We start from the raw sequence: 19,848 nt of genomic DNA, 5'->3' as shown, positions 1-19,848 counted from the left end.
CCATGAAAAAGACTTCTAGCACAATTGATCTTCTGCACCAAAGTGTCTTTGGTTGGTCTGAGTTAACCCAGACACTTTAAATAAAGTCCAGATGTTGTGGAAACTTTTTGCCCCTTAGTGCGTGTTCAGCATAATGCTTCCAGCATAAGGTTACTAGAAATATCCAACTTGTGCACTGTTTTATCTACCATGCCTGCTGCTTTTCTGGGAGAAAATATTGGATGGTAGTCGTGTTAGTTCACATGGGTAATTACAAGGTAGAGAGACAGTCGCAGTTTTAAGAACAGGGTAAGGGAATAAATGGTATAGATCTTTGAGTTCATAGAAAATATTTTGATTTTGGCTTCTTTTTATTATTTGTAGTCTTGGTTGGACAAAGCAAGACAATTGAAGACGTCATCTTAAGCTGTTATGGGTGTTTGTATAATACTTTTAAATCTGCTGAATGTATCTAAAAAAGATCATTTGAGTTTTCTACTTTAAGTTCCTGGCAAACCGTAAACACTGAATAGACTGGCCAAAAGTACTATAGCATCTACAGGTGCTGTTCAGCCAGGAAAGCTATGATATGAAGCTCCTGGTGCACAGGTTTGAGGCTCTGCTGTCATTGAATCAGCAGATCGTTGACAACTACACACGTGTATAATGTATTGTTTTTCTTCTTTTAGTCATGCCTATGTGGGACAGGATTACAGCATCCAGAAGAATGTTGGGAAAATCTCCTTGGATCAGATTGATTCAGTAAGTTGCTTTAAACATCTGTTCTTGAAATTTCTTCGCATGGCAAATTCTTCAAGGTGCCTTTTTGCATAGAAGGGCCTTATTGCTGGTCTGGGGCAGTGAATACAAAAATATGTGGTGTTTAATTTCACTTAATTAATATCCTTTGTACTCCATAGATACAAAATATGTACTTATAGGAAAATATAAATTATATAAGGCATTTCTTCAGGTTTGTCATTAACAATTACCTGCTTACAGCTTTCAGGGAAGTCATTCCCATTGTGTATGAGGCAGCTCCACCAGTCTCTTAGAGAAAACCATCATCTCCGCCACGGAGGTCGGATGCAATACGGTCTCTTCCTCAAAGGTATCGGCCTGTCTTTGGAGCAGGCACTGCAGTTCTGGAAAATGGAGTTCATAAGAGGCAAAGTGGATGCAGACAAGGTAATGTTGATACATTTTAATGCTTTGTAAATGAATATTTTCTGAGTATCTTTAAAACAAGATGTCAACAGATGCCTTCTACCTGCTCTCCTGGTGAAGGGTGGTTCAGTCCATCCTATTCATAATTGGTTCATTGTCAACAAAATGTTACATAACATACAGGCATCACTCGCAGGGCTCGCAAAATCTATCTCAGCCCCCGCCCGTCGGGTTATCATATACCCCGACGGGCGGGGTTGAGATAGATTTTGGTCGCCCGACCGGAGATATCGCTAGCTCCGGGACGTTGGGCTAGCGATTTTGCGAGCCCTGACTCGGTAACCGTTCATCCACCCCAGAAATGATACGGGCTACAGTTTTTTATTTTTTTTATTTTACAGGCTAAATTTGATCCCATTTCAAAACATTCTTGGTTTTTTTTGTTTTTTTACAACATATGATGGTACATATGTTGCTGGAAGTTAAGTAAAATATAGTGATACAGTGATGTCTGAATTTCTCAGACTGAGGGTTTTTGGTCTGGTCTGCTCAACACTTCAGTGGGTGGGGCTGCTTTTATTGGAGATTAAGTGGTTCCATCAAAGCTTTATTGATTGAAGGAAAGTTCACTGGTGTCATTAGGTGCACTCAGTGCTTTGATGAGGCTAATGAAAACTGAAGTGGTTATGAGTTGGGTTATTATGTCTCTCGGTAGGAGACAGACACAGTAAAGACATTAAAATTGTTCTGCATGAAGAAAACGCTCACTCTTTATGTGAGTAAGAGAGAGAAGTGACAGGAGACTCCACATAATGGACCAGCTCAGATAGAACAAATAGAATTTCATGCTGTGGAGTTAAGTAGCTATGAATCATGCTTTTTAGTCTTGCAAGGCTTTAAATATAAATTTATTAGACTATTAATTTTTTTTAGATTTTTTTGACTTGACTCTAAAAGTTTGGATATGATCGTGTTGTTTGTGTTATGTTAACAGGGCCGGGGAGATTTGTTTCCCGTGTTGATTCACCATAGTTGCAGATACTTTAGGAGGTGTGATCAGAAAGTTCAGTGGGTTTATTAAAAGCACAAACTATGCTGCTATTCACTTTCAAAGCCATCCTCTTATTCACCTCTGGCTTCCAGCGATATGAACACACTTACTCGCCATGCATGCTGGATTTCCTCTCTGTGTGAAAAATAACAGCCTTTAAAGGTGGAGACTTTGTTGTTGATGTCAATAAACAAGCATATTTTCGAGCGCTTTGTGTTGTACTCACCACAATTCAAGCCTTCCCTTTGATGCTTTATGCATCAAAGCGCACAAAGTATTTTTGGTTTGCAGCATTGCAGGACTTTGTGATCATACCTCATTTGTTAGATGGGATGTCTCTGAATTGGTCTGGCATGCGTACATCGATTCAGATAAATGTTAAAGCATTTCCTTATCATCTATCAAGAAAATAACTTCTTAATTTCTCTTGTTGTATCAAATTGCTTTTTTAGTTGCCTTTACAGTAAGCACTACAGAATGTGGGAAACCTCCTCACATGCCTCACCTTGTCTGGGCTATCTTAGACGTGAAATATGGCTGCCCTGTGGTTTTTGAGTAGGCTTTTTGTTTTAAAATGCTCCATCCACAGAATTTCTTGAGATATCACGTTTCCTAAAAGATGCACTCTAATGTTCATTAGATGTGAAAACAATCTCTCCTAAAGTTGGGATCTAAACATATCGGGTTAAGCATACCTTACTCAACCAGTTCTTTGAGTGTGTTTTGCTCTTCCACACTGAACTCACTGTTACACCTTATGACTGTTTGCTGCTCTGTTCCAACCTAATTTAAGAGCTGATTAGTCAGCAATTCTATTCACTTTAATTATATGCACCACTCAACATGCAAAATCCAAAATATTTGTCAGCTTTATTTTCTTTAAATGGGTACCTTTCATTGTCTTGAAGTCTGGAAACCTCTAAATCCTGGTGCGTTTGTTCTAGATTAAAAGATGCATTGAGAAAACGTTTGTTGTGTTAGTTGCAAAAGTACTTGCGAATGAGGTGTTTTTACCTGCTGTCATCAAATCATTTATATTTTATAAGATGTGCAGAAATACTGTGGATCTGACTAATGCTGACATCCATGCAGAGCTCACACATAAGTGGATTGCAGCTTTGAGTGCTCATCAAAAGATACAGTATTAACAGACTCCACAGTAGAGCAGGGCGATATGGCCAAAAATATTTATCACGATATATATTTGAAAATTTGCGATAACGATATAACCGACGATATAATTGATGCGAGACAAAATACAACTCCACAACATTACTAGCGCAAAAAGACAACCTTCCATTTATTTTCACTTAAACAAGAAGCTGGTTTTTATGTACATTAAAGCTTTATAAAAATGTAACAGTACAAATGCAAATTCCTTGCTGAAAGTTTAACCAAAAGGCATTTCCACTAGAAATGGGCTGACATGTCCTGAGCATAACCATGTATAATATCCACTGAAGTTAAAAAGAGGTGCTTTGCAACATTAAACTGCAGTGTGCAGTACGCATTTTTCGGACCATAAGGTGCACGGGATTATAAGGCACATTAAGTGAAACAAAGCAGTCAGATAAATCAAACTTTATTAAACTCATTCTTCTTGCTTCCTCCACTTCTGTACCATTGATTCATTAATGTTGAATTCTCTGGCAGCTGCTCTATTCCCATGTTGCTGCAGTATATTAATGACTAACCTCGTATTGTGGATGGATTATCTCAGTTGTTCTCCTGACTGAAGTTTGGTCCATTTACAGCATCCTGCCATGCGATTGCATTTGTCTCTAACCATGAAGAACCTTCATGTTAACTTTTATAAGTGGAAAAGTGTTAGTGTTCGTCCTCCAGCTTCACTGTTTATGTTATGCTAACATAGCTGTGTCGCTAGCGATCACGTAGCACATCATTATATACCAGCTAGCCCAACTTCAGTAACCCTACAAACGTCACTGCTGTTTAGTTTCCTGTCTTCATTTATGTTGGAAGTGATAGCAGAGCTGTACGTTTGATTTTTTTTCAGAAATCTCTCAGTCAGAACATGCAATATCATGCTTAGGTAACTAGCGAAACTAGCGAGCTAACTTCCGCTAGCTTCCTGCTAACTTCTAACTCCGTTAAATGTAATAACTTTTGTTTTCATGGATGCCTGGAAGTTGAACTTTATAGTTACACCTGGTAAAGCAGCAATGCTGATCGTTTTATTAAAGATGAAAGAATTTAGACAGTTTTTAACTCTAAGTGATGCGGCAGTGTTCGTTTGACCTGAAGCATACGGAGTTTAGGACCCAGATTACTCCCAGATTTAAGAGCATCTTAGTCCGACAAATACGACAATAACAACGGCCGCTTGCATGTTCTGCAAAAAAATGTGCTTTGTTGTGTATCTGACGGACAAACACCAAACCAGTTCCACATCACGGAAGTTGCACCATTTTTACAAACCAATTCTGGTTCATCTGTTTCACTCAACAATCGGCCATGTGCGTATGAAAACAAAGGCACTGCGCATGCGCGTTATACTCCCATTCTATCGTGATATTTCATTTTCCTATCGTTGCCTAACATTATACCGGTATTACCGTGAACGGTATAATATGGCCCAGCCCTACTCCACAGCAAGTGCCAAGAAGTGATTGTGCTGAGTTGAATAGACACTTGATGTAGCAGTCTGGTGTGGTTGTCCTTATGGACGGGCCTTGATCCCAGAGCCCTGTAGTCTTTGAATACTAATTTGTAGTAGTAGATCACACGGCTGGCATCCTGGTCGTGTCACCCCAGGTAGCCTGCGCTCTTTCCAGTCTGGGTCATGTTTTGCATCAGCCAGACATTTTGTCCAAGCATGTGGGATTGTCTTGAGCCCCTGTTTCTTGCTGGTGCCTCAGTTGAAAGAGTAATGAGGAAACAGATTACAGGATTCTGACCAGAATGGATACACAAAGATGCACATGGTTGTAGCTGCGTAGAAAGCAGGTGCTTTGTCATTTGTAAGGTTCAAATCTTTTTGCTGCATGGGAAAGACCAGCTTTGCAGAAGCAGGGTGTACATGGGATCAATGGGAGGCTAATGAATTTTAGCAACCCTGATGTCTAATATTAATCGAAGAGACACGAAACTGTTGTTCACTGCTGTTTATTGCATGATTGCAATCCATAAAAGCCACAAAAAGTTGCATGTTTAGGACATACAATTTGATTGGAATTGTAATAGGCATATTTTTTTGGCAATATGTAGTGTTTGTATTCTGGGAACGGTTAATAGGAGTGTTATTAAAAGATGTACTCTGCCATTTCAAATATAGATATTCACTCCAAAAGATAGTTAAAGTAGGGTAATTCTGGTTGGAGAACATACAGATGCATGCATACTAAGGAGATGAAAAGTAAAAATATCACTGAATAATTTGTGGAGCACTCAGAAATAGTTTTGCACTAATGCGAACCATGATTGATGTCAGGATAGCTATTTTAGAGTTTAGTTCAGTGAGGTTTTTTTTTTTTCTTTCTTGAATGCAGATATTTAAATAAGGAATTTTACTTGAGCCACAAAGGCATTCCATTCACTTTTTTTAAGCTGTTAATTTACTAACCCTTTACTAACCCTAGTAAAGCAGTCTCAGTGAGAGCCCCATGGTATAGCACAGCCCTCTTTAGCACCCTGTACAGAGGTGGCTTGGGTCCCGTGTACAAGTTCTCAGAGCAAGTAGCTGTGCACAAAGCTCTGCTCTTCTTCCACAGCAGAGGCAGCAGAATCACGCTGACCAGATCACAGCTCTCTGTGATGTATGTGTTGTGTCAGGGACTGCACTTTGTGCCAGGCTGCACAAAGCTTGCTCATTAGTATGCGACAGGCACAGAGGAAAAAGATGGGAGGCAGCATTGCCAAAAGGGAGGCCCGGAGGAAGAGGCAATGTAATATTAGACTAGAGGGGGAGAGAAAATTGATGAAATCAACTTGATCTATCCATTATTCTTGCTACAGAAGTTGGCCAATTCATTTGGAGGAGTGTCTATTTGTACCACATTTGAGTGTGTTGCATTGCCTTGAGGGGGTTGGCCTGCTTTTAAACTACTTGTTTTTCAAATGTTAACTTAAGGTTAATTAACTTCCACTAACTGACACATTCTTTCATAATGTAGGTTAAACAAATGAGTCATTAGATGACATGTCATATTAACTGCTTTTGGAGATGTGTTACAAATGTGCACCTTGCTATTTTTATCTCAGTATAATTTAAAAGGAGCCCCACGCTTCTTTGTTGCTACCCCATATTAAATAAATCCTGAGATGATTTTTGTCTTTCTTTCTCTCTTTTTATTCTTTCTTTCTTTCTTAAACAACATTCAACTCATTAATAGCATCAGGATGTAGGAATTAATTAGAATTTTTGTGTCTTTTCTCCTCTTGGACCACTATTTTAGCAGCTTGAAAAACTCAATTCCAGACCCAAATTAACAGAATATTTGCCAGTAAATCACATATGTGATGTATAATGTTTAAAAGCCAGATAGTCTGAGACTTTCCTTTATTTTTACTGCTCATGCTGAGTTTAAAAGCTACCCAGTGGCAATATTTTGGTCACAATTCTTCAAAATTTAAATTTATGGGATCTGTCGGTAAAGAATAACAGCCCATGTGTCATGGCAGTGATGTCAAATTCTGTATTGGTGAAGCTATAATAGGCACCTACTGCAAAAGTTATGACATGGGATAGCAGATATGACACAGGTGCTGCTAATAACATTGTGGCCCTGTGCTTTTAAGGCAGAACGGTCAGCCATGACACTTTTGACAGTGAGACAGCAACACCAGACTCTGAAGCTGAAGAAACCAATGCAACCCCCTCCACACACACACACACACACACACACACACACACACACACACACACACACACACACACACACACACACACACAGAGCTTTCCTAGTTTGACATGTCAAAATAGGCTAAAATTAAAAATTCCTTAAAATTCCAACTGTCACAGTGAAGTTTTTTTAAGTCCTCCCATTTAGTTTAAGCTGTTTCATGAGTTACAGATTTTGTGTCTCAGTGACTTTGCTGCTCTAATTTTTCAAATATTTAGTTAAATGCTAATTTTGCGTGAATGACCTTTTTAAAAAGCGATCAATGTCTTCTTTTCTGCAACATCAAACTACTGAACTGCTGCTCCTGCATTTTATAGTCACTCACCTTTATGTTGTAGCTTTTTGGTGTGAAAAGGCCCGTTGTGCAGATTGAAAGGGAAATGTATTATAATGGTATTTAACATGAGAGGGATTGGAGCTATAAGCACATCAGTCACTATGGGCTGAGCCTAAGAAGCCATGCCAAGTTTACACACGCGCACACACACACTCTCACTCACTCTTAAGTAATCCCTTTTGATTGTGACCTAATTCAGGATTTTGTGAATGTGCTGTAGAGTGTGGGGGGATGTTATAGTGATGTAGTCCCATGAGCCAAGATATGCATAAGAGCAGCTTTGGCTCAACTCCATTGAACGCATCTTTTGTAAATTTGCTCAGTTTGGGGGTCAGCTGTATCGGGGTATATCCAGGATTATCTGAAGTGTAGGTTGAGGCAAAACAAAAACATAAAAAAAACACATTTAGAGGGGTTTCATTCACACGCCAGGTTGTGCTTTACCTCAGCTTTGCTGGGACAAATGACTGTTTAGTATGGTTTTTGAGGCTTTATGTCACTTTTAGCCTAGAAATTATTGTTTTTTAAATTCCAGGTAACATCTTGAATATGCTGTAACACTTGTGGAGTTCCCGTGCTTTGTTTTAATAGAGTAAGGGAGTCTTAAATCAGGAAAGACCTCTTATATTTATTATTTGATTTATCGTACTTAAAGAAGGTTTTACAAGTTTTTAAATTGCCACTGCAGCTTGGCACATTAGTAAGTTTGCAGGGTTTTATTGCAACATTAATGTGTTATGATGGGTGCAGTCATGTTGATTGTGTTCTGCCACTGTCAGAGCGCCCTCCCTGTATTTTACAGTCGGATTTTTAAAGGCACGGTCACTGCGATGCATTTTAATGACTGCACAGAATTACTGTGCAATAAAAAGTTCACTGCAAAGATTGTGTAAAATGACCCCCATCAAAAAGTATAACCAGCTAGAAGATGATGAGAAGGATTTCAGAGGTCTGTAATACAGTTCATATGTGTCCTTGACTTTGATCTCCTACTTTTAGGGCAGATCAGGTAAAGGGTTTTCAAGATGTCAAACCAGGATTTGCATAGTTCTGCTGCCTTTAAGCCATTGAACTGTTGAATAAGATATAACAAGACCTGGCTTTATCTGAGTGTAAATTCAGTCTGACTGTACACTTGATGGTTAGTACTAATGCAAAGCTGTAGTATAAATGAAAATATTCATGTTTATGCAGGGCAAAAAACACGATCATTTTCATTGTCAAGAAATCTATCACTATTTTTTTTAAGTCTATAAAATTTAAAGAGTAGTAATTACAGTCCATGTATTCAGCATATCCATCCCATAATATCATCAATTTTCTTAATTTGCTTTCCAGTTTGGGATCATAGGGGGCCTGTCCCAGCTGTCACTGAGCGAAAGGCAGGGTACTACTCTGGGCAGGTCAAAGCTAAAACGACTGGCATGTTGAGCATGTCACCTTCAATAGGTTGAATCCAAAACGCCTGTTACACAATGAACGGCAGACATTCACACAAACAACTGCTGTACTGAAATATAAAATGCTTGCTTTACTTACAGTAAACTCATTAGAGCAGTTTAGAGGATTGAACTGCTCATCTGAGTGTGAGCTGCACATTGAGGATTACAAAAGTGCTGTGTACATTAAACTGTGTTCTGGGGCCTTGTTTTGTTGAATTTAAAATAGACTTCATATTGAATTGAGTCCTTCTACAGGGCAGTGGGCAAAAGTTCTGAGAAAGATGGCCATATTACAGCATCCGTGGTTCAACTATCTCGAGTGTGGCGACACCTCTACAGCAGGTTCTCTCTAATAGCTCTATATTTCATTGAGGAAAACACCCTGTCAAAACTGACATGATGTATGACAATGACTCTTTTCACCCTTACCTTGTCCCTCTTACACTCTCATCCTCACTAATGCCTTTCGCTTCCTCTCTCCTTCTCTCCCTTTCTGTAGTTTGACAAAGCATATGCCTACAGCATCCGCCACATGTTTGGCAAAGAAGGAAAGCGAACAGACTACACCCCCTACAGTTGCATGAAGGTGATTTTATCAAACCCACCCAGCCAAGGAGACCATCATGGTGAGTTGACGGCTGTTGGAAGAAGTGGTTGGTTTGGAAACAGTAACACATTTGTGTTCGCTAAATCTTTGCAAATCTGCAGTTATAGTTTAATGTGCTTTCATGCTCCTTTATTTTCTTCCAACTGTTGAAATTCTTTATTTGCATTTTTTCCCTTTAAATAAAATCCCGCCTTATCTTTGTAGGATGTCCATTCCGTCACAGCGACCCGGAGCTGCTGAAGCAGAAGCTTCAAGTGTACAAAGTGTCTCCCAGTGGAATCAATCAGGTGGGTGCCATCTGTCCACAGTCGGTTTGTCAAATGGTTGAACAGCCCTCTAGCCACAATTCCCTTCTCTGACTGGGGACAGCATGTGGGTTATGTTTCTTCTTCAGTCTCACAAAACTCAGCCAGCAATCTTATTGGATTTATAAAAACTGTCAAAGAAATAATTTAGAAACCACCAAATAGTACTCATGTTAGTAGCCAATGGCAGTTTGTCTTAAATATTGTAAATGCCCCCTGCAGAATAGAGCTTCTTTTGTTTTTGTATAAAAATTACAATCATCAACTCAAATACTTGGTTCTAATTGAACAGAAATTTCTATGAACTTGTAAGAACTGTGTAGGACATGAATCAGTCTGTGTCAGATCCTGAATTTGAAATTTCCACTGAAGTCACGGGTAAGAGACAAGTGGAACCAAGATCTAGGCCATTTGCTTTTTGAAGTTTGCAAAGACTGCTAAATTTTGCCAGTGGTAGTTCACTCTTTGCAACATAGTACGCTGTTCTAAACAGATTTTTCAGGTTTATTTTTAGTATGTTATTTGCAATTGGTGTTTGTTCTGGGAAAGATATTGCAGACTGAGCAATAATGCATTTCTTGCATTTCTCATGGGTTCTAATGGGGGTTCTGGGTTCTGTTTGTACAGTTATGTTTTTTTTTTATGTTGCCATAGTGACGGGTGACGCCCTCTCGCTGCGACGGTGTGTCCTTCCGGGGTCAGAGGGCGCCCTGTGTGTTGTTGTTGTTGTTGCTGTGCGGTTGCCGCGCTGAGCAGTTAGCTAGCGGCAGTGTTCATCTGCAGATGTGCTCCCTGGCTAGCTCACGGGAAGCAAGACCAAACGACACCTCTGTCTCCTCCTTGTCTGAGCTCGCCACAATATTAAACATATCAGGTCCTGTTAAGGTTCACAATGGAGGAGGGAGAGTACAAAGCACTCTTGGTCCAGAGGATCTTGGTCCAACAATGATTTTAATGAACACACGTGTGGGAAGACACTCTGTACGCAGACAGCCAGTAGTCCTCGACTTAATCAAAGCATGAACAGATATTTTATAGCATCAGGGTTTGTTTACTGACGCCCCTTCATGCGTCACCGGTACATTTTATACATAGATCAGATCAACACCAGAATGACTTTTCACCTAGAAGATCATCTTCTATTTTTACGGCTGGTACTTTCCGTTCTTATCTTAAAGTGAATTGTTCCTCTTTTTTGTCTAGACATAACTAATCTCTCCTCTAAATAAGTCTGACTAATGTGTCTGTATGTGTTGACCTCACATGCTCTTTGTGTCACCTCTTAACTGTCTGTGTCTCGTCCTCAAATGCTCTTTCTCAATTCACCTGTTGCACTTCTGACCTTTTACCAGACCAGAAGCTCACTGAGACTATGTGTATGTCTTCTACTAAATAAATGTTTTAACCAAGAACCTCTACTTAAAAGCTTAATATAAAATGATCTGATATATAAGTGTTTTGTAAGCATGTATTGCAATTCCTTCTATGTTCTAGTTTTCCCTCAGCATGGATCATCTAGACACTCTCACTAGATGAAGCTTAAGACCTTTAAAGAACCTGAACATCAACTCAAATAAGCACAGATATGCAATATGTATAAAATAGTTATAACTGCACCTGGAATACAAAGTTAATTTAATACCTGTGTGCATAAAACCTTAAAGCCTTCTTAAAGCTATCTGTTACATTGTTAAAGCCTCGTCTTAGCCTGCTGCTCAAAATAACTTCCTGCTTTCACTTCTGCATACAACTTCCTGTCAGCCTGCAACTCAGTCTTTCTGAAAGAGACACTGTTTAACCCCTGAATGCAATATAAACTCCAGATTATATTATTAATGCAATGGTAATAATGATGAATATTTAACAATAGCAGTAAAATAATTTCCCTGCTCCACAGTCCCCATAAGGAGAATCATGTGCTAACGGCTGTCTAAATGACTCGGGTAAAGTTTGTAGCATGCTTGTTGTTTTCGTCTGCTTCCACTTGTCTTTGCACTAGGATGATGTCGGCATAAATGTGCAGTCATATTCGTTGTGTTCCCACTAGTGCTGTCAGCGTTAATCTCGTTGAAATGACCTTAACGCCACAACACGGCAAATCTCCGTTAACGAGCTACCCCTGATCGCCCCGTGCGTAGGGCTAGACGGCCAACACGTTAACGAGCTAACTGCGCTAACACACTAGTTCCCACCCATGTAATTGATCATTGCATGGCACATCCAACATACTGTCTTACTTTAGTCCATGACGCGCTTACCTTCAGGGTCATACGTCACATGAAAACCAAAATAATTCCAAACGCCAAATCTGAATGAGGGTGGGGGAGGTTCAATTTGCCATGTTGCAAAGAGAGCTTAACTTCTGTCTCGCTAGCTTGCCCTGCGCTCTTCCTTCTGACAATGCTGTCTGTGTTGAATGCTCAGTGGATCTGCGCTCGACAGTGCAGCCTAGGCGGAGTAGTCGAACGCAGATTCACTGAGCGCTCAACACAGACAGCATCGTCAGAAGGAAAGTTGATCAAATAAATTACAAATTTTGTATTGTTCGATACATATGCGTACCGAACCGAAAGCACTGTATCGAACGGTTCAATATCGATACGAGTATCGTTGCACCCCTAACACATATATATATATATATGGACTGGTCTCTGGGCTTTAATCACTTGACCCTACCTACATTATCACCTTTTTTGTCACACATCTGATCGGGACAAGCTAATGCCATGTGGTACAGCTTTGATTTGGAGCAGTTTTCCACAGAAAGATCAGTACAGGTAAATACAACTACATATACATATTTTGAGTTTTACTGATAATAAACAGTCTTCTAAAAATTGCTGAACCCTTTCAGCGGGGAGATGGTGTGCAGATTGCTTACAAAAAAAGGTGAAAAACTAATATACAAGTCAATAATTTATGGCAATCTGTGCAGCATTTGTAGAGACGTTTGGGTATATATTCACACATGAGGTTTTGTGAATATAAAAGAGATTTATTTCTGAGAGACCAAAAAGGTAAAGATAACTAAGGCTGTAATAGTATCACGAAATGTCTTGTGAATCTAAGACGTTGTTCTATAATCCCAGAGGAACCTTCAGAAATAAACCTCACAAAATAAAAGCCTTACCATAATAACACAGCTTGTATTGTTCCTATATTATCCATCATTTGTGTGCATTTTAGCAAATGCTCCTAATATTCCACTAAGCAAACTAAAGCTCTGATAAAAACGGCAAAGTCTGACTGAAACGGTGCGTAGCTCGACACTGATCTAACCCCAGCCTCAGTGTTTAGCATGCTGGTGGCAGTTTCATGCTGGAGGCAGCCTTCAGGAATCTGGGGAATAATGAAGGAACTAATTTCAGGCAGACTCCTCAGAAGTGTCTCTCTCCTAGTGAGTACTGATAACTTGGGATTTTTCTTTTTTCAGCAGGTCACTCACCCCGAGTATGCAGTCTCACTGCACACTACAGTGGCTTTATTACCAGAACGTTGCCGTTCTTATGTGACCCAGTAAAAAGTTGGGCTGCAGGCTGGGTGTTCACCCTCTCCCTTTTCTGCTTTGTAGAGCTTCAGAAGGCAAAAAAAAAAAAAAAATCCCCCAAAATTGAGATCTGTAATCATTGCCACTGGTTATTCTCCAAAGAGCTGACCCAGGGCATGAATATTTAGATTAGCCTAAATATGTATGTGATCTGTTTTTATTAGGTTTGAAGAGATTTTTTGAAGGATGTATTCACTTCTGTCATGATGATTTACTAAAAAAAAGAAATGTGTAAAGTCATTTTAAATAGAGGGCTGGGGAAGCAAAAATTGGCAACAGTATTCTCTGTAGAGTTGCTGTATCAGTATCTAAGGTGTAGAAGTTTAACCTTAATTTTTGTGAACTGTGCCTTTTGTTGCAGATCCTGGAGCTGGTTAAAGGAATGCACTACCAGCTGGCATGCCAGAAATACTTTGAGCTGACACACAATGTAAGTGGAGTCATTTGATGCAGGGAGTAAGCAGGGGTACCTGTGTCAGAGGCAGGGGTTTGGTCCTTGCATCTCATGCATGAAGGCTCAGGAGAGACCCAAAACTGTCATCCCATCCATCATTAGCAGTCTGTCACAGCCGCTTAATTTTCATAGGTTTATTATAGCATTCCAATCTATTTTGCCTCCCTGTGGATGCTTATTTAATTTAAGCTGTTTTATGTGCGTGAGTCATCATCCTGTTCAGTCAGCAAAGCTAGGACTGAAAGTGACAACACATTTTCTTGTTACTGCAGATTGTTCAGGTCATTCAGCTGGAGTTTGCACACATGGATGCACTGCATTTACACAGCTTTTGGTGTAGTGTGAATGGACAGTAGAGGTCAGTTCATTCATTCTAATGACCAGCAGGGGGCAACGCCTCTGGCTTCAGGAACAAGTCAAACTTTACATCTAATCCTACCTTAATAAACACTTTAATACTGAGTCTATCCTCTTAAGCACATCTTTACATATACTTATATTATACTAAGATTAACAGCAAGGTATGAGTCAGGATGTGGCAGCTTCATGTTTGACATTTGACTCGGTGCATAATGAGAAGATCCAGGCCTCACATGAGGCCTAAAACCACTAGCTCACAAACCAACAGGTGATTGTGTTCAGTTTCAAAAGGAAGGCATCACTACAATTAATGCTGATAGGGGAAAATGACACATTGCACTTTTAGTAAGGTAACTATTTAGTGTTATTACAAGTTCCTATCCTTATTTAAATGGACTCAATGTATACAAATGTACACTACATGAATTTAGATAGATTTTTAAAATTCAGTCTTTCTGTCAGTGATTTATATCTCTTCACTCTACTAAAGCAGTATAAACGAAACAATGGTCTGCTGGGTTTGGGATGTGAATCCCTGTGTGTATTGCTGAGTACATTAATAGTACATCTAGTAGTACAATTCAGCATGGTCTTAATTTAAACCATAGATCCATTAGCCTGTGTTTATCATGTTACATGTCAATCTTAAATCTGTAGATTTCCAGGACTTTACATTCATATCTTCTTTTTAAAAAATAATGTCAATTATTTTTATTTCAATATACATTAGAACTCTAATTTGCTCTAATTTGCTAAAGATTGACTTACTTAGTCTATTTTGTGCCTTATCTTTTTGCTGCTCATTATAGGAAGATTTTTACATATTGAAAATCTTACCACTTGAAACAGTTACTACTGGTAAAATATATCTTTGCTGTCATTATTATCCGTATAATTAAGTAGTGCAACAAAATTTGATTCACTGATATAAACTGTGCTGGTGTTGAACATCTGCTCTGATGTTCCTTTTGTGGGGAAAATTCCCAGGGCTATTTGGGTTGTTTATTGTTTTTTATTTAGAATTTGTGGGTCACTTGTTTAGTTAAAGTCATTACATGTACATTTATTTTCTCCAGGCAAACAAATAATAAAATAGCAAACAGTATGTTTTGCAGTCATGTGTAAAATAAATTTATTTGCCTCACATGGCAATATACAGACTGAATGCACATTTTAAATTTTTATCATCCCAACAACTCTAAAAAAAAAAAAAAAAATGTTAGGAGCTGACGGACTAGCATTTAGGTCTACTACTTGCAGATACCTTAAAATACTATTAAAAGGAAGGCCGGTACTCTAGTGGTTCAATAGGTACGAATAGCCAGTGAAATATCTCCTTGGTAACTGAAGATGCTGACACGCTGTTTGGGTATTTTAAATCATTTACTTTTTCCACATTGAAATGTTTTGAAAACATCAATCAAATTACTTAATTATTTTTAAAAAAATCGCAGAAAAGGTCACAGAAAGAGAATTTGTATTCCATCCACTAATTGATTAATGGGTTTTTTACTCATCATGAATGATTTTGACATTTTTATTTCCTGAAAGGCCATTTCATCTTTTCACTGTGCTCCGATAGAATAGTTAGCAGGTGACTTTGCGCACTAATGTGGCTGTGAAAGCCTCCTGTCCTCATTAGTAAATCGTTAGTAAATTAGTAAACCATTGCACATCCCCCTTACTGACGGAGATGCTAAATGACCGTCTTATAAAAGGTGACATTTTATTGAATCAGTCAATCATTGCCCTAGCAACCTGCCACTTTTGTGAAAACTAAACCTGCTGTTCTTACTATCTCCTGACCTTCCTTCTCCTGTGGTTTCTCTTTTTTTTATTAACAGATTGAAGACTCATCTTTCTCACTCAATCACCCTAACCAGTACTTTCTGGAGAGCCAGAAACTTCTGGGTGGAGGCAAGGACATAAAGAGAGAGATGGATGCTCCGCAGAGGTCACAGGAAAACTCTGCCTCCAAAGGATCAACCGGAACTCAAGAGGTGGCAGCAAACACCTCCCAACATTTGGCCGAGATGACAGAAGATTTGGAATCTTTCTTTCAAGAGGCCTGATTCTCAAATGTTTAAATACACATACAAATAATTCTGTATCTCTGGACATGCTCTGAATTCTGCTGAATCTTACAAATTCCCTAAACTGTTGTATTAAGTATTAAAGTTGAAAATCTGTCTTTCAGTCTTTTAATTCCAGCATAGCAGACTTTGGGAGAAAAAGTGAAGAAAATTAAAGGAGTGCACCACAGTGCTCATGGAAAGGAAAAATAGAAAGATTATGACCAAAAATAACATTAAAAAAATCTATAATTGAAACAGTAAGCTTTTGTATTTTGTCTAAAAATGTTTTTTTTTTCTATTTTCTTTATTGCAGGTTTTGATTCAACCTTTCAAAAATTCACACAGACGTTTCTTTTTTTCCGCTGTATGATATTCTTTGCTCACATGTCCGTGATCCTGCATTTATTTCTGCCTAACCATGCGTTAAAACTGCTCTCTTGGTTTGTTTTCCTTCTTTGTTTTTACTCTGGTCTGAACTCAGATGGCTTATATTCTCAGTGCACAGTATTTTGGCAGAGACATGGTTTGGGGGGTGATGACTAGAACATTTCCCAGCTGTCTCAAAAACAATGTCATTGTATTTGCTGGCAGCAGTGTGGATGAATGGTGGCAGGAGGGCGGATGAAAATAAACAATTTCCACACTTGTATTATGCTGCCTTGGAATATTGCCTCCTAGTGCACAATGCAATTTATTCAAAGCATACGTGGTCAAGAGATATTTCCTCACTTTCCTCTTGAGCCTCAGTTCAATAATTTGTTTAAAAAATAAAATAAAAAGGTGGCTGTCTAAAAGTCTTAACCTTTTTGTGCTGCTGTGGAATTAGCAACACAGACTCCTCCAATCTCGGTTCTTTAGGAGGTACAGTTTTGTGCTCTTATCTCCCCTCATACTATGCACTTTACCAGACTGCTAACTTTGGATCCAATTAGAGGGACAGCAGTGTTAGTTTATGAATGTAAATGCATTTTTCAGGAGGCTGGAGGAAACATTTGGGTCATTTTGTGGAAACCTCAATCTGTAATTTAATCATAGATGAATTTAAGACAAATGTCCCTGATGATGACCAAAACATTATTTGTACCATTAATGCACATTTCTGTTTCACGACTTCCTGTGGCATATGCAAAGCATCCTGCATCAGTGTCTCTCACTTTAAACATCAGAGCGCCCGAGCTGCACATGGCTGGAATTAAATTAGGTCTTAAAATCCAAGCATGGTGCTTGACATGGAGAGGATTTATTCAGTGTAATAAGGCAACTGGATAACAGTGCACAGCCGGGCTGCTGTCAGCAAGAGACCCTTGATGTTTAATATTTGGTGGAGCATGACTACATCTGACAAAGCTGGCACTTTCTTAGACTGTGGGCAGGCACTTGACTAGGACTGTTTATCTCCTTCAAATGGATTTACAATCATTAGTCATGAACTTGCTTTCGTTGTGTGATTTGTTCTCTTCCTGTAGTCATTACATGGACCAGGGGTGTACTGTGGGGATGGTGCATTACGCAAAGGGTGAGAAACATAATCCAAGACGTAATCGCAGCATTTGTTTCAGAAGCCTCATATGGAAAGTGACGTCCATGCCTTTACTGCGGCTTTGTGAATGCACTACAATCTGGAAAATCCCCAAGTTCATCTGTTTTCCATGCACAGGCAAATAATATCGACTAACACTTAAAAAATCTAAAGAGGCACCTTGAGCTTAAACTATGAGCCAGTTACAGAAAACATAAAAAAAATACTCAATTGTTATTTGTTGGGATGTGAAAGAGCACCACAGCAAATCAAAACGTTATTCATCAGTGGTAATGATTACTTCTCTGACTCTATTGTTCGTTTCTGCTCAGCGCATGATGTATCTTTTTGTCCTAATGCAGCATAATTTTACCCAGGGGACTAAATTTGCAGCAGTGTCATTTGTTATTCAGTACGCCTCACCAGAGGCAGCTCTGGTTAATTTGGAGATTTGCGTGCACGTAGTTTATTTCTTTTTAAGGATTAGATAGCATCTAATAATGCATACTTGTACATCTCACCCTTGAGCTGTATTAAAATTAGCAAAATGTATTTGATAACTGTCTCAGTCCTTATTTCAGATCGAATAAATGATTTGCAGTCATTACGGAGTGTTAGCTTTTCAGTGGGAGGATTTGGCAATGTTTAGTTCTTTTTAAATGAGCCAGCATCCTTGTTTTTTTTCCTTCAATCTAAAAAGTTTGAGCTTTTCTAGAAAAAGCCTGTTGCAGGTTAAGTTAGTGAAATCTTGAGGTGAAGGCCTGTGATAGTCTGGAAACCTCTCCAGGGTTTACTCTGCCTAGCTCCAGTGACAGCTGGATAAGCTGGAGGTCCCCTCACTCCCGGTTAAGCAGGTGATTGATGGATGGATTTTTAGTTTGGTGAGTTTAAAGTCATGTACTTGATGCTGCTTTTTTCCCCCTCTTTCTTTATAGTGGAAAAAATATAAAAATCTGTCTTTAAAAAAATGGAATCGGAAGGTTCATCATGCACTCAGTCGCTGCTTTGACTGCGAAACCATTTCCACAAGACCATGAAATGTGAGTTAGTGCTACGAAAGAAAAACAGCTACTGAGTGAACTCTTTAAACTCAATTTAAAAGAACTAAAGATTGTTTTGTCAAAGTTGTCGTTCATTATGTAAAACTGAGTCAGTGAGCCGTTCTGCATGCAGTGGTGTGTAAGATGTTTGCTGAGATGTAATGTTGGTATTACTTAGTTTTACTTCAGGGCGCATTTTAGTTTTGAATGCTGAACTGACCAATACTATATTTGTTAATAAGCTTACTCGCCTGCCACTTTGTTGGGTGCACTTGCTGGGTTGGATTCCCTTTTGCCTCAGAGCTTTGTAGCATAGATTAAGAAAAGTGCTGGAAAATTGTTCAGGTCTTGTGTGACAACAACACCACGAAAGCAGCCCAAACTGTTGATTCATGTTTTCAAGCTGTTTACGTCAAATTTTGTTTCAGCAGAAATTAAGGCTTCACTGACCAAATGATGCAATATTCTATTGTCCATTTATAATGAGACTGACGCTGCACAGTTTCCTGATTTTAGCTGGTGGGAGTGGCACCTGGTGTGGTCTTCTGCTACTGTATTACATGTACTTCACGGTTTGATGTGTTGTGAGATGCTCTTGTGCATACCTTGGCGGTAATGAGTGGTTATTTGAGTTGTTGTTGCCTTCCTATTAACTTGAAGCAGTCTGGTTATTATACTCTTGCATCAGCAAGACATTTTCACCCAGAGAACTTTCACTCAGTGAATATTTTTCCATTTTTCTGAACAATCTCCATAAAGCATAGAGTGGGAATCCCAGCAGATAAGCAGTTTCTCAAAGCCCATTTGCCACCAACAACCATTCCACTTCATCTGGTCATTTGAACATGTCTAAATACCTCAATTGGCAATTTTATTTATATAGCACATTTCATCATATGAGAACTTGATGTACTTAATATGGAACAAGAAGACATTAAAAAATGCCACAGAGCAGTGAAAACAGCAAAGGGGAACAACACCTGCTAACTGTAGACATGTGTAATTGAAATTGTCTGTTTTTGAATGTACACACAGATATAATTGATCTCAAGTCAGCAGGCAGCCTTTTGCAAAGAACAGGACCACAATAACTGAAAGCACTT

At 39.0% G+C, this 19,848-nt stretch overlaps 1 protein-coding gene across 2 annotated transcripts in view; it reads left to right on the top strand.

The window, feature by feature from the left end:
- prim2 (DNA primase subunit 2) overlaps positions 1–16,835 on the top strand; it is a 29,368-nt gene extending 12,533 nt beyond the window's left edge. The window contains exons 9-14 of one of the 2 annotated variants that reach the window (XM_026189455.1): positions 669–741; positions 982–1,167; positions 9,338–9,464; positions 9,650–9,732; positions 13,659–13,727; positions 15,956–16,835. In XM_026189455.1, coding sequence (XP_026045240.1) covers positions 669–741; positions 982–1,167; positions 9,338–9,464; positions 9,650–9,732; positions 13,659–13,727; positions 15,956–16,183 — 766 coding nt within the window. In that variant the 3' untranslated portion in view covers positions 16,184–16,835. The remainder of the gene's footprint in view (positions 1–668; positions 742–981; positions 1,168–9,337; positions 9,465–9,649; positions 9,733–13,658; positions 13,728–15,955) is intronic. The other variant, XM_026189456.1, reaches the window with a different exon arrangement.
- The last annotated feature ends 3,013 nt before the right edge of the window (positions 16,836–19,848 follow it).

The sequence above is a fragment of the Astatotilapia calliptera genome, chromosome 13 (assembly GCF_900246225.1).
Source record: "Astatotilapia calliptera chromosome 13, fAstCal1.2, whole genome shotgun sequence".
Classification (NCBI taxonomy): domain Eukaryota; kingdom Metazoa; phylum Chordata; class Actinopteri; order Cichliformes; family Cichlidae; genus Astatotilapia; species Astatotilapia calliptera.
Note: the sequence above shows the minus strand (reverse complement) of the source record. Positions and strands in the feature narration are given on the sequence as shown.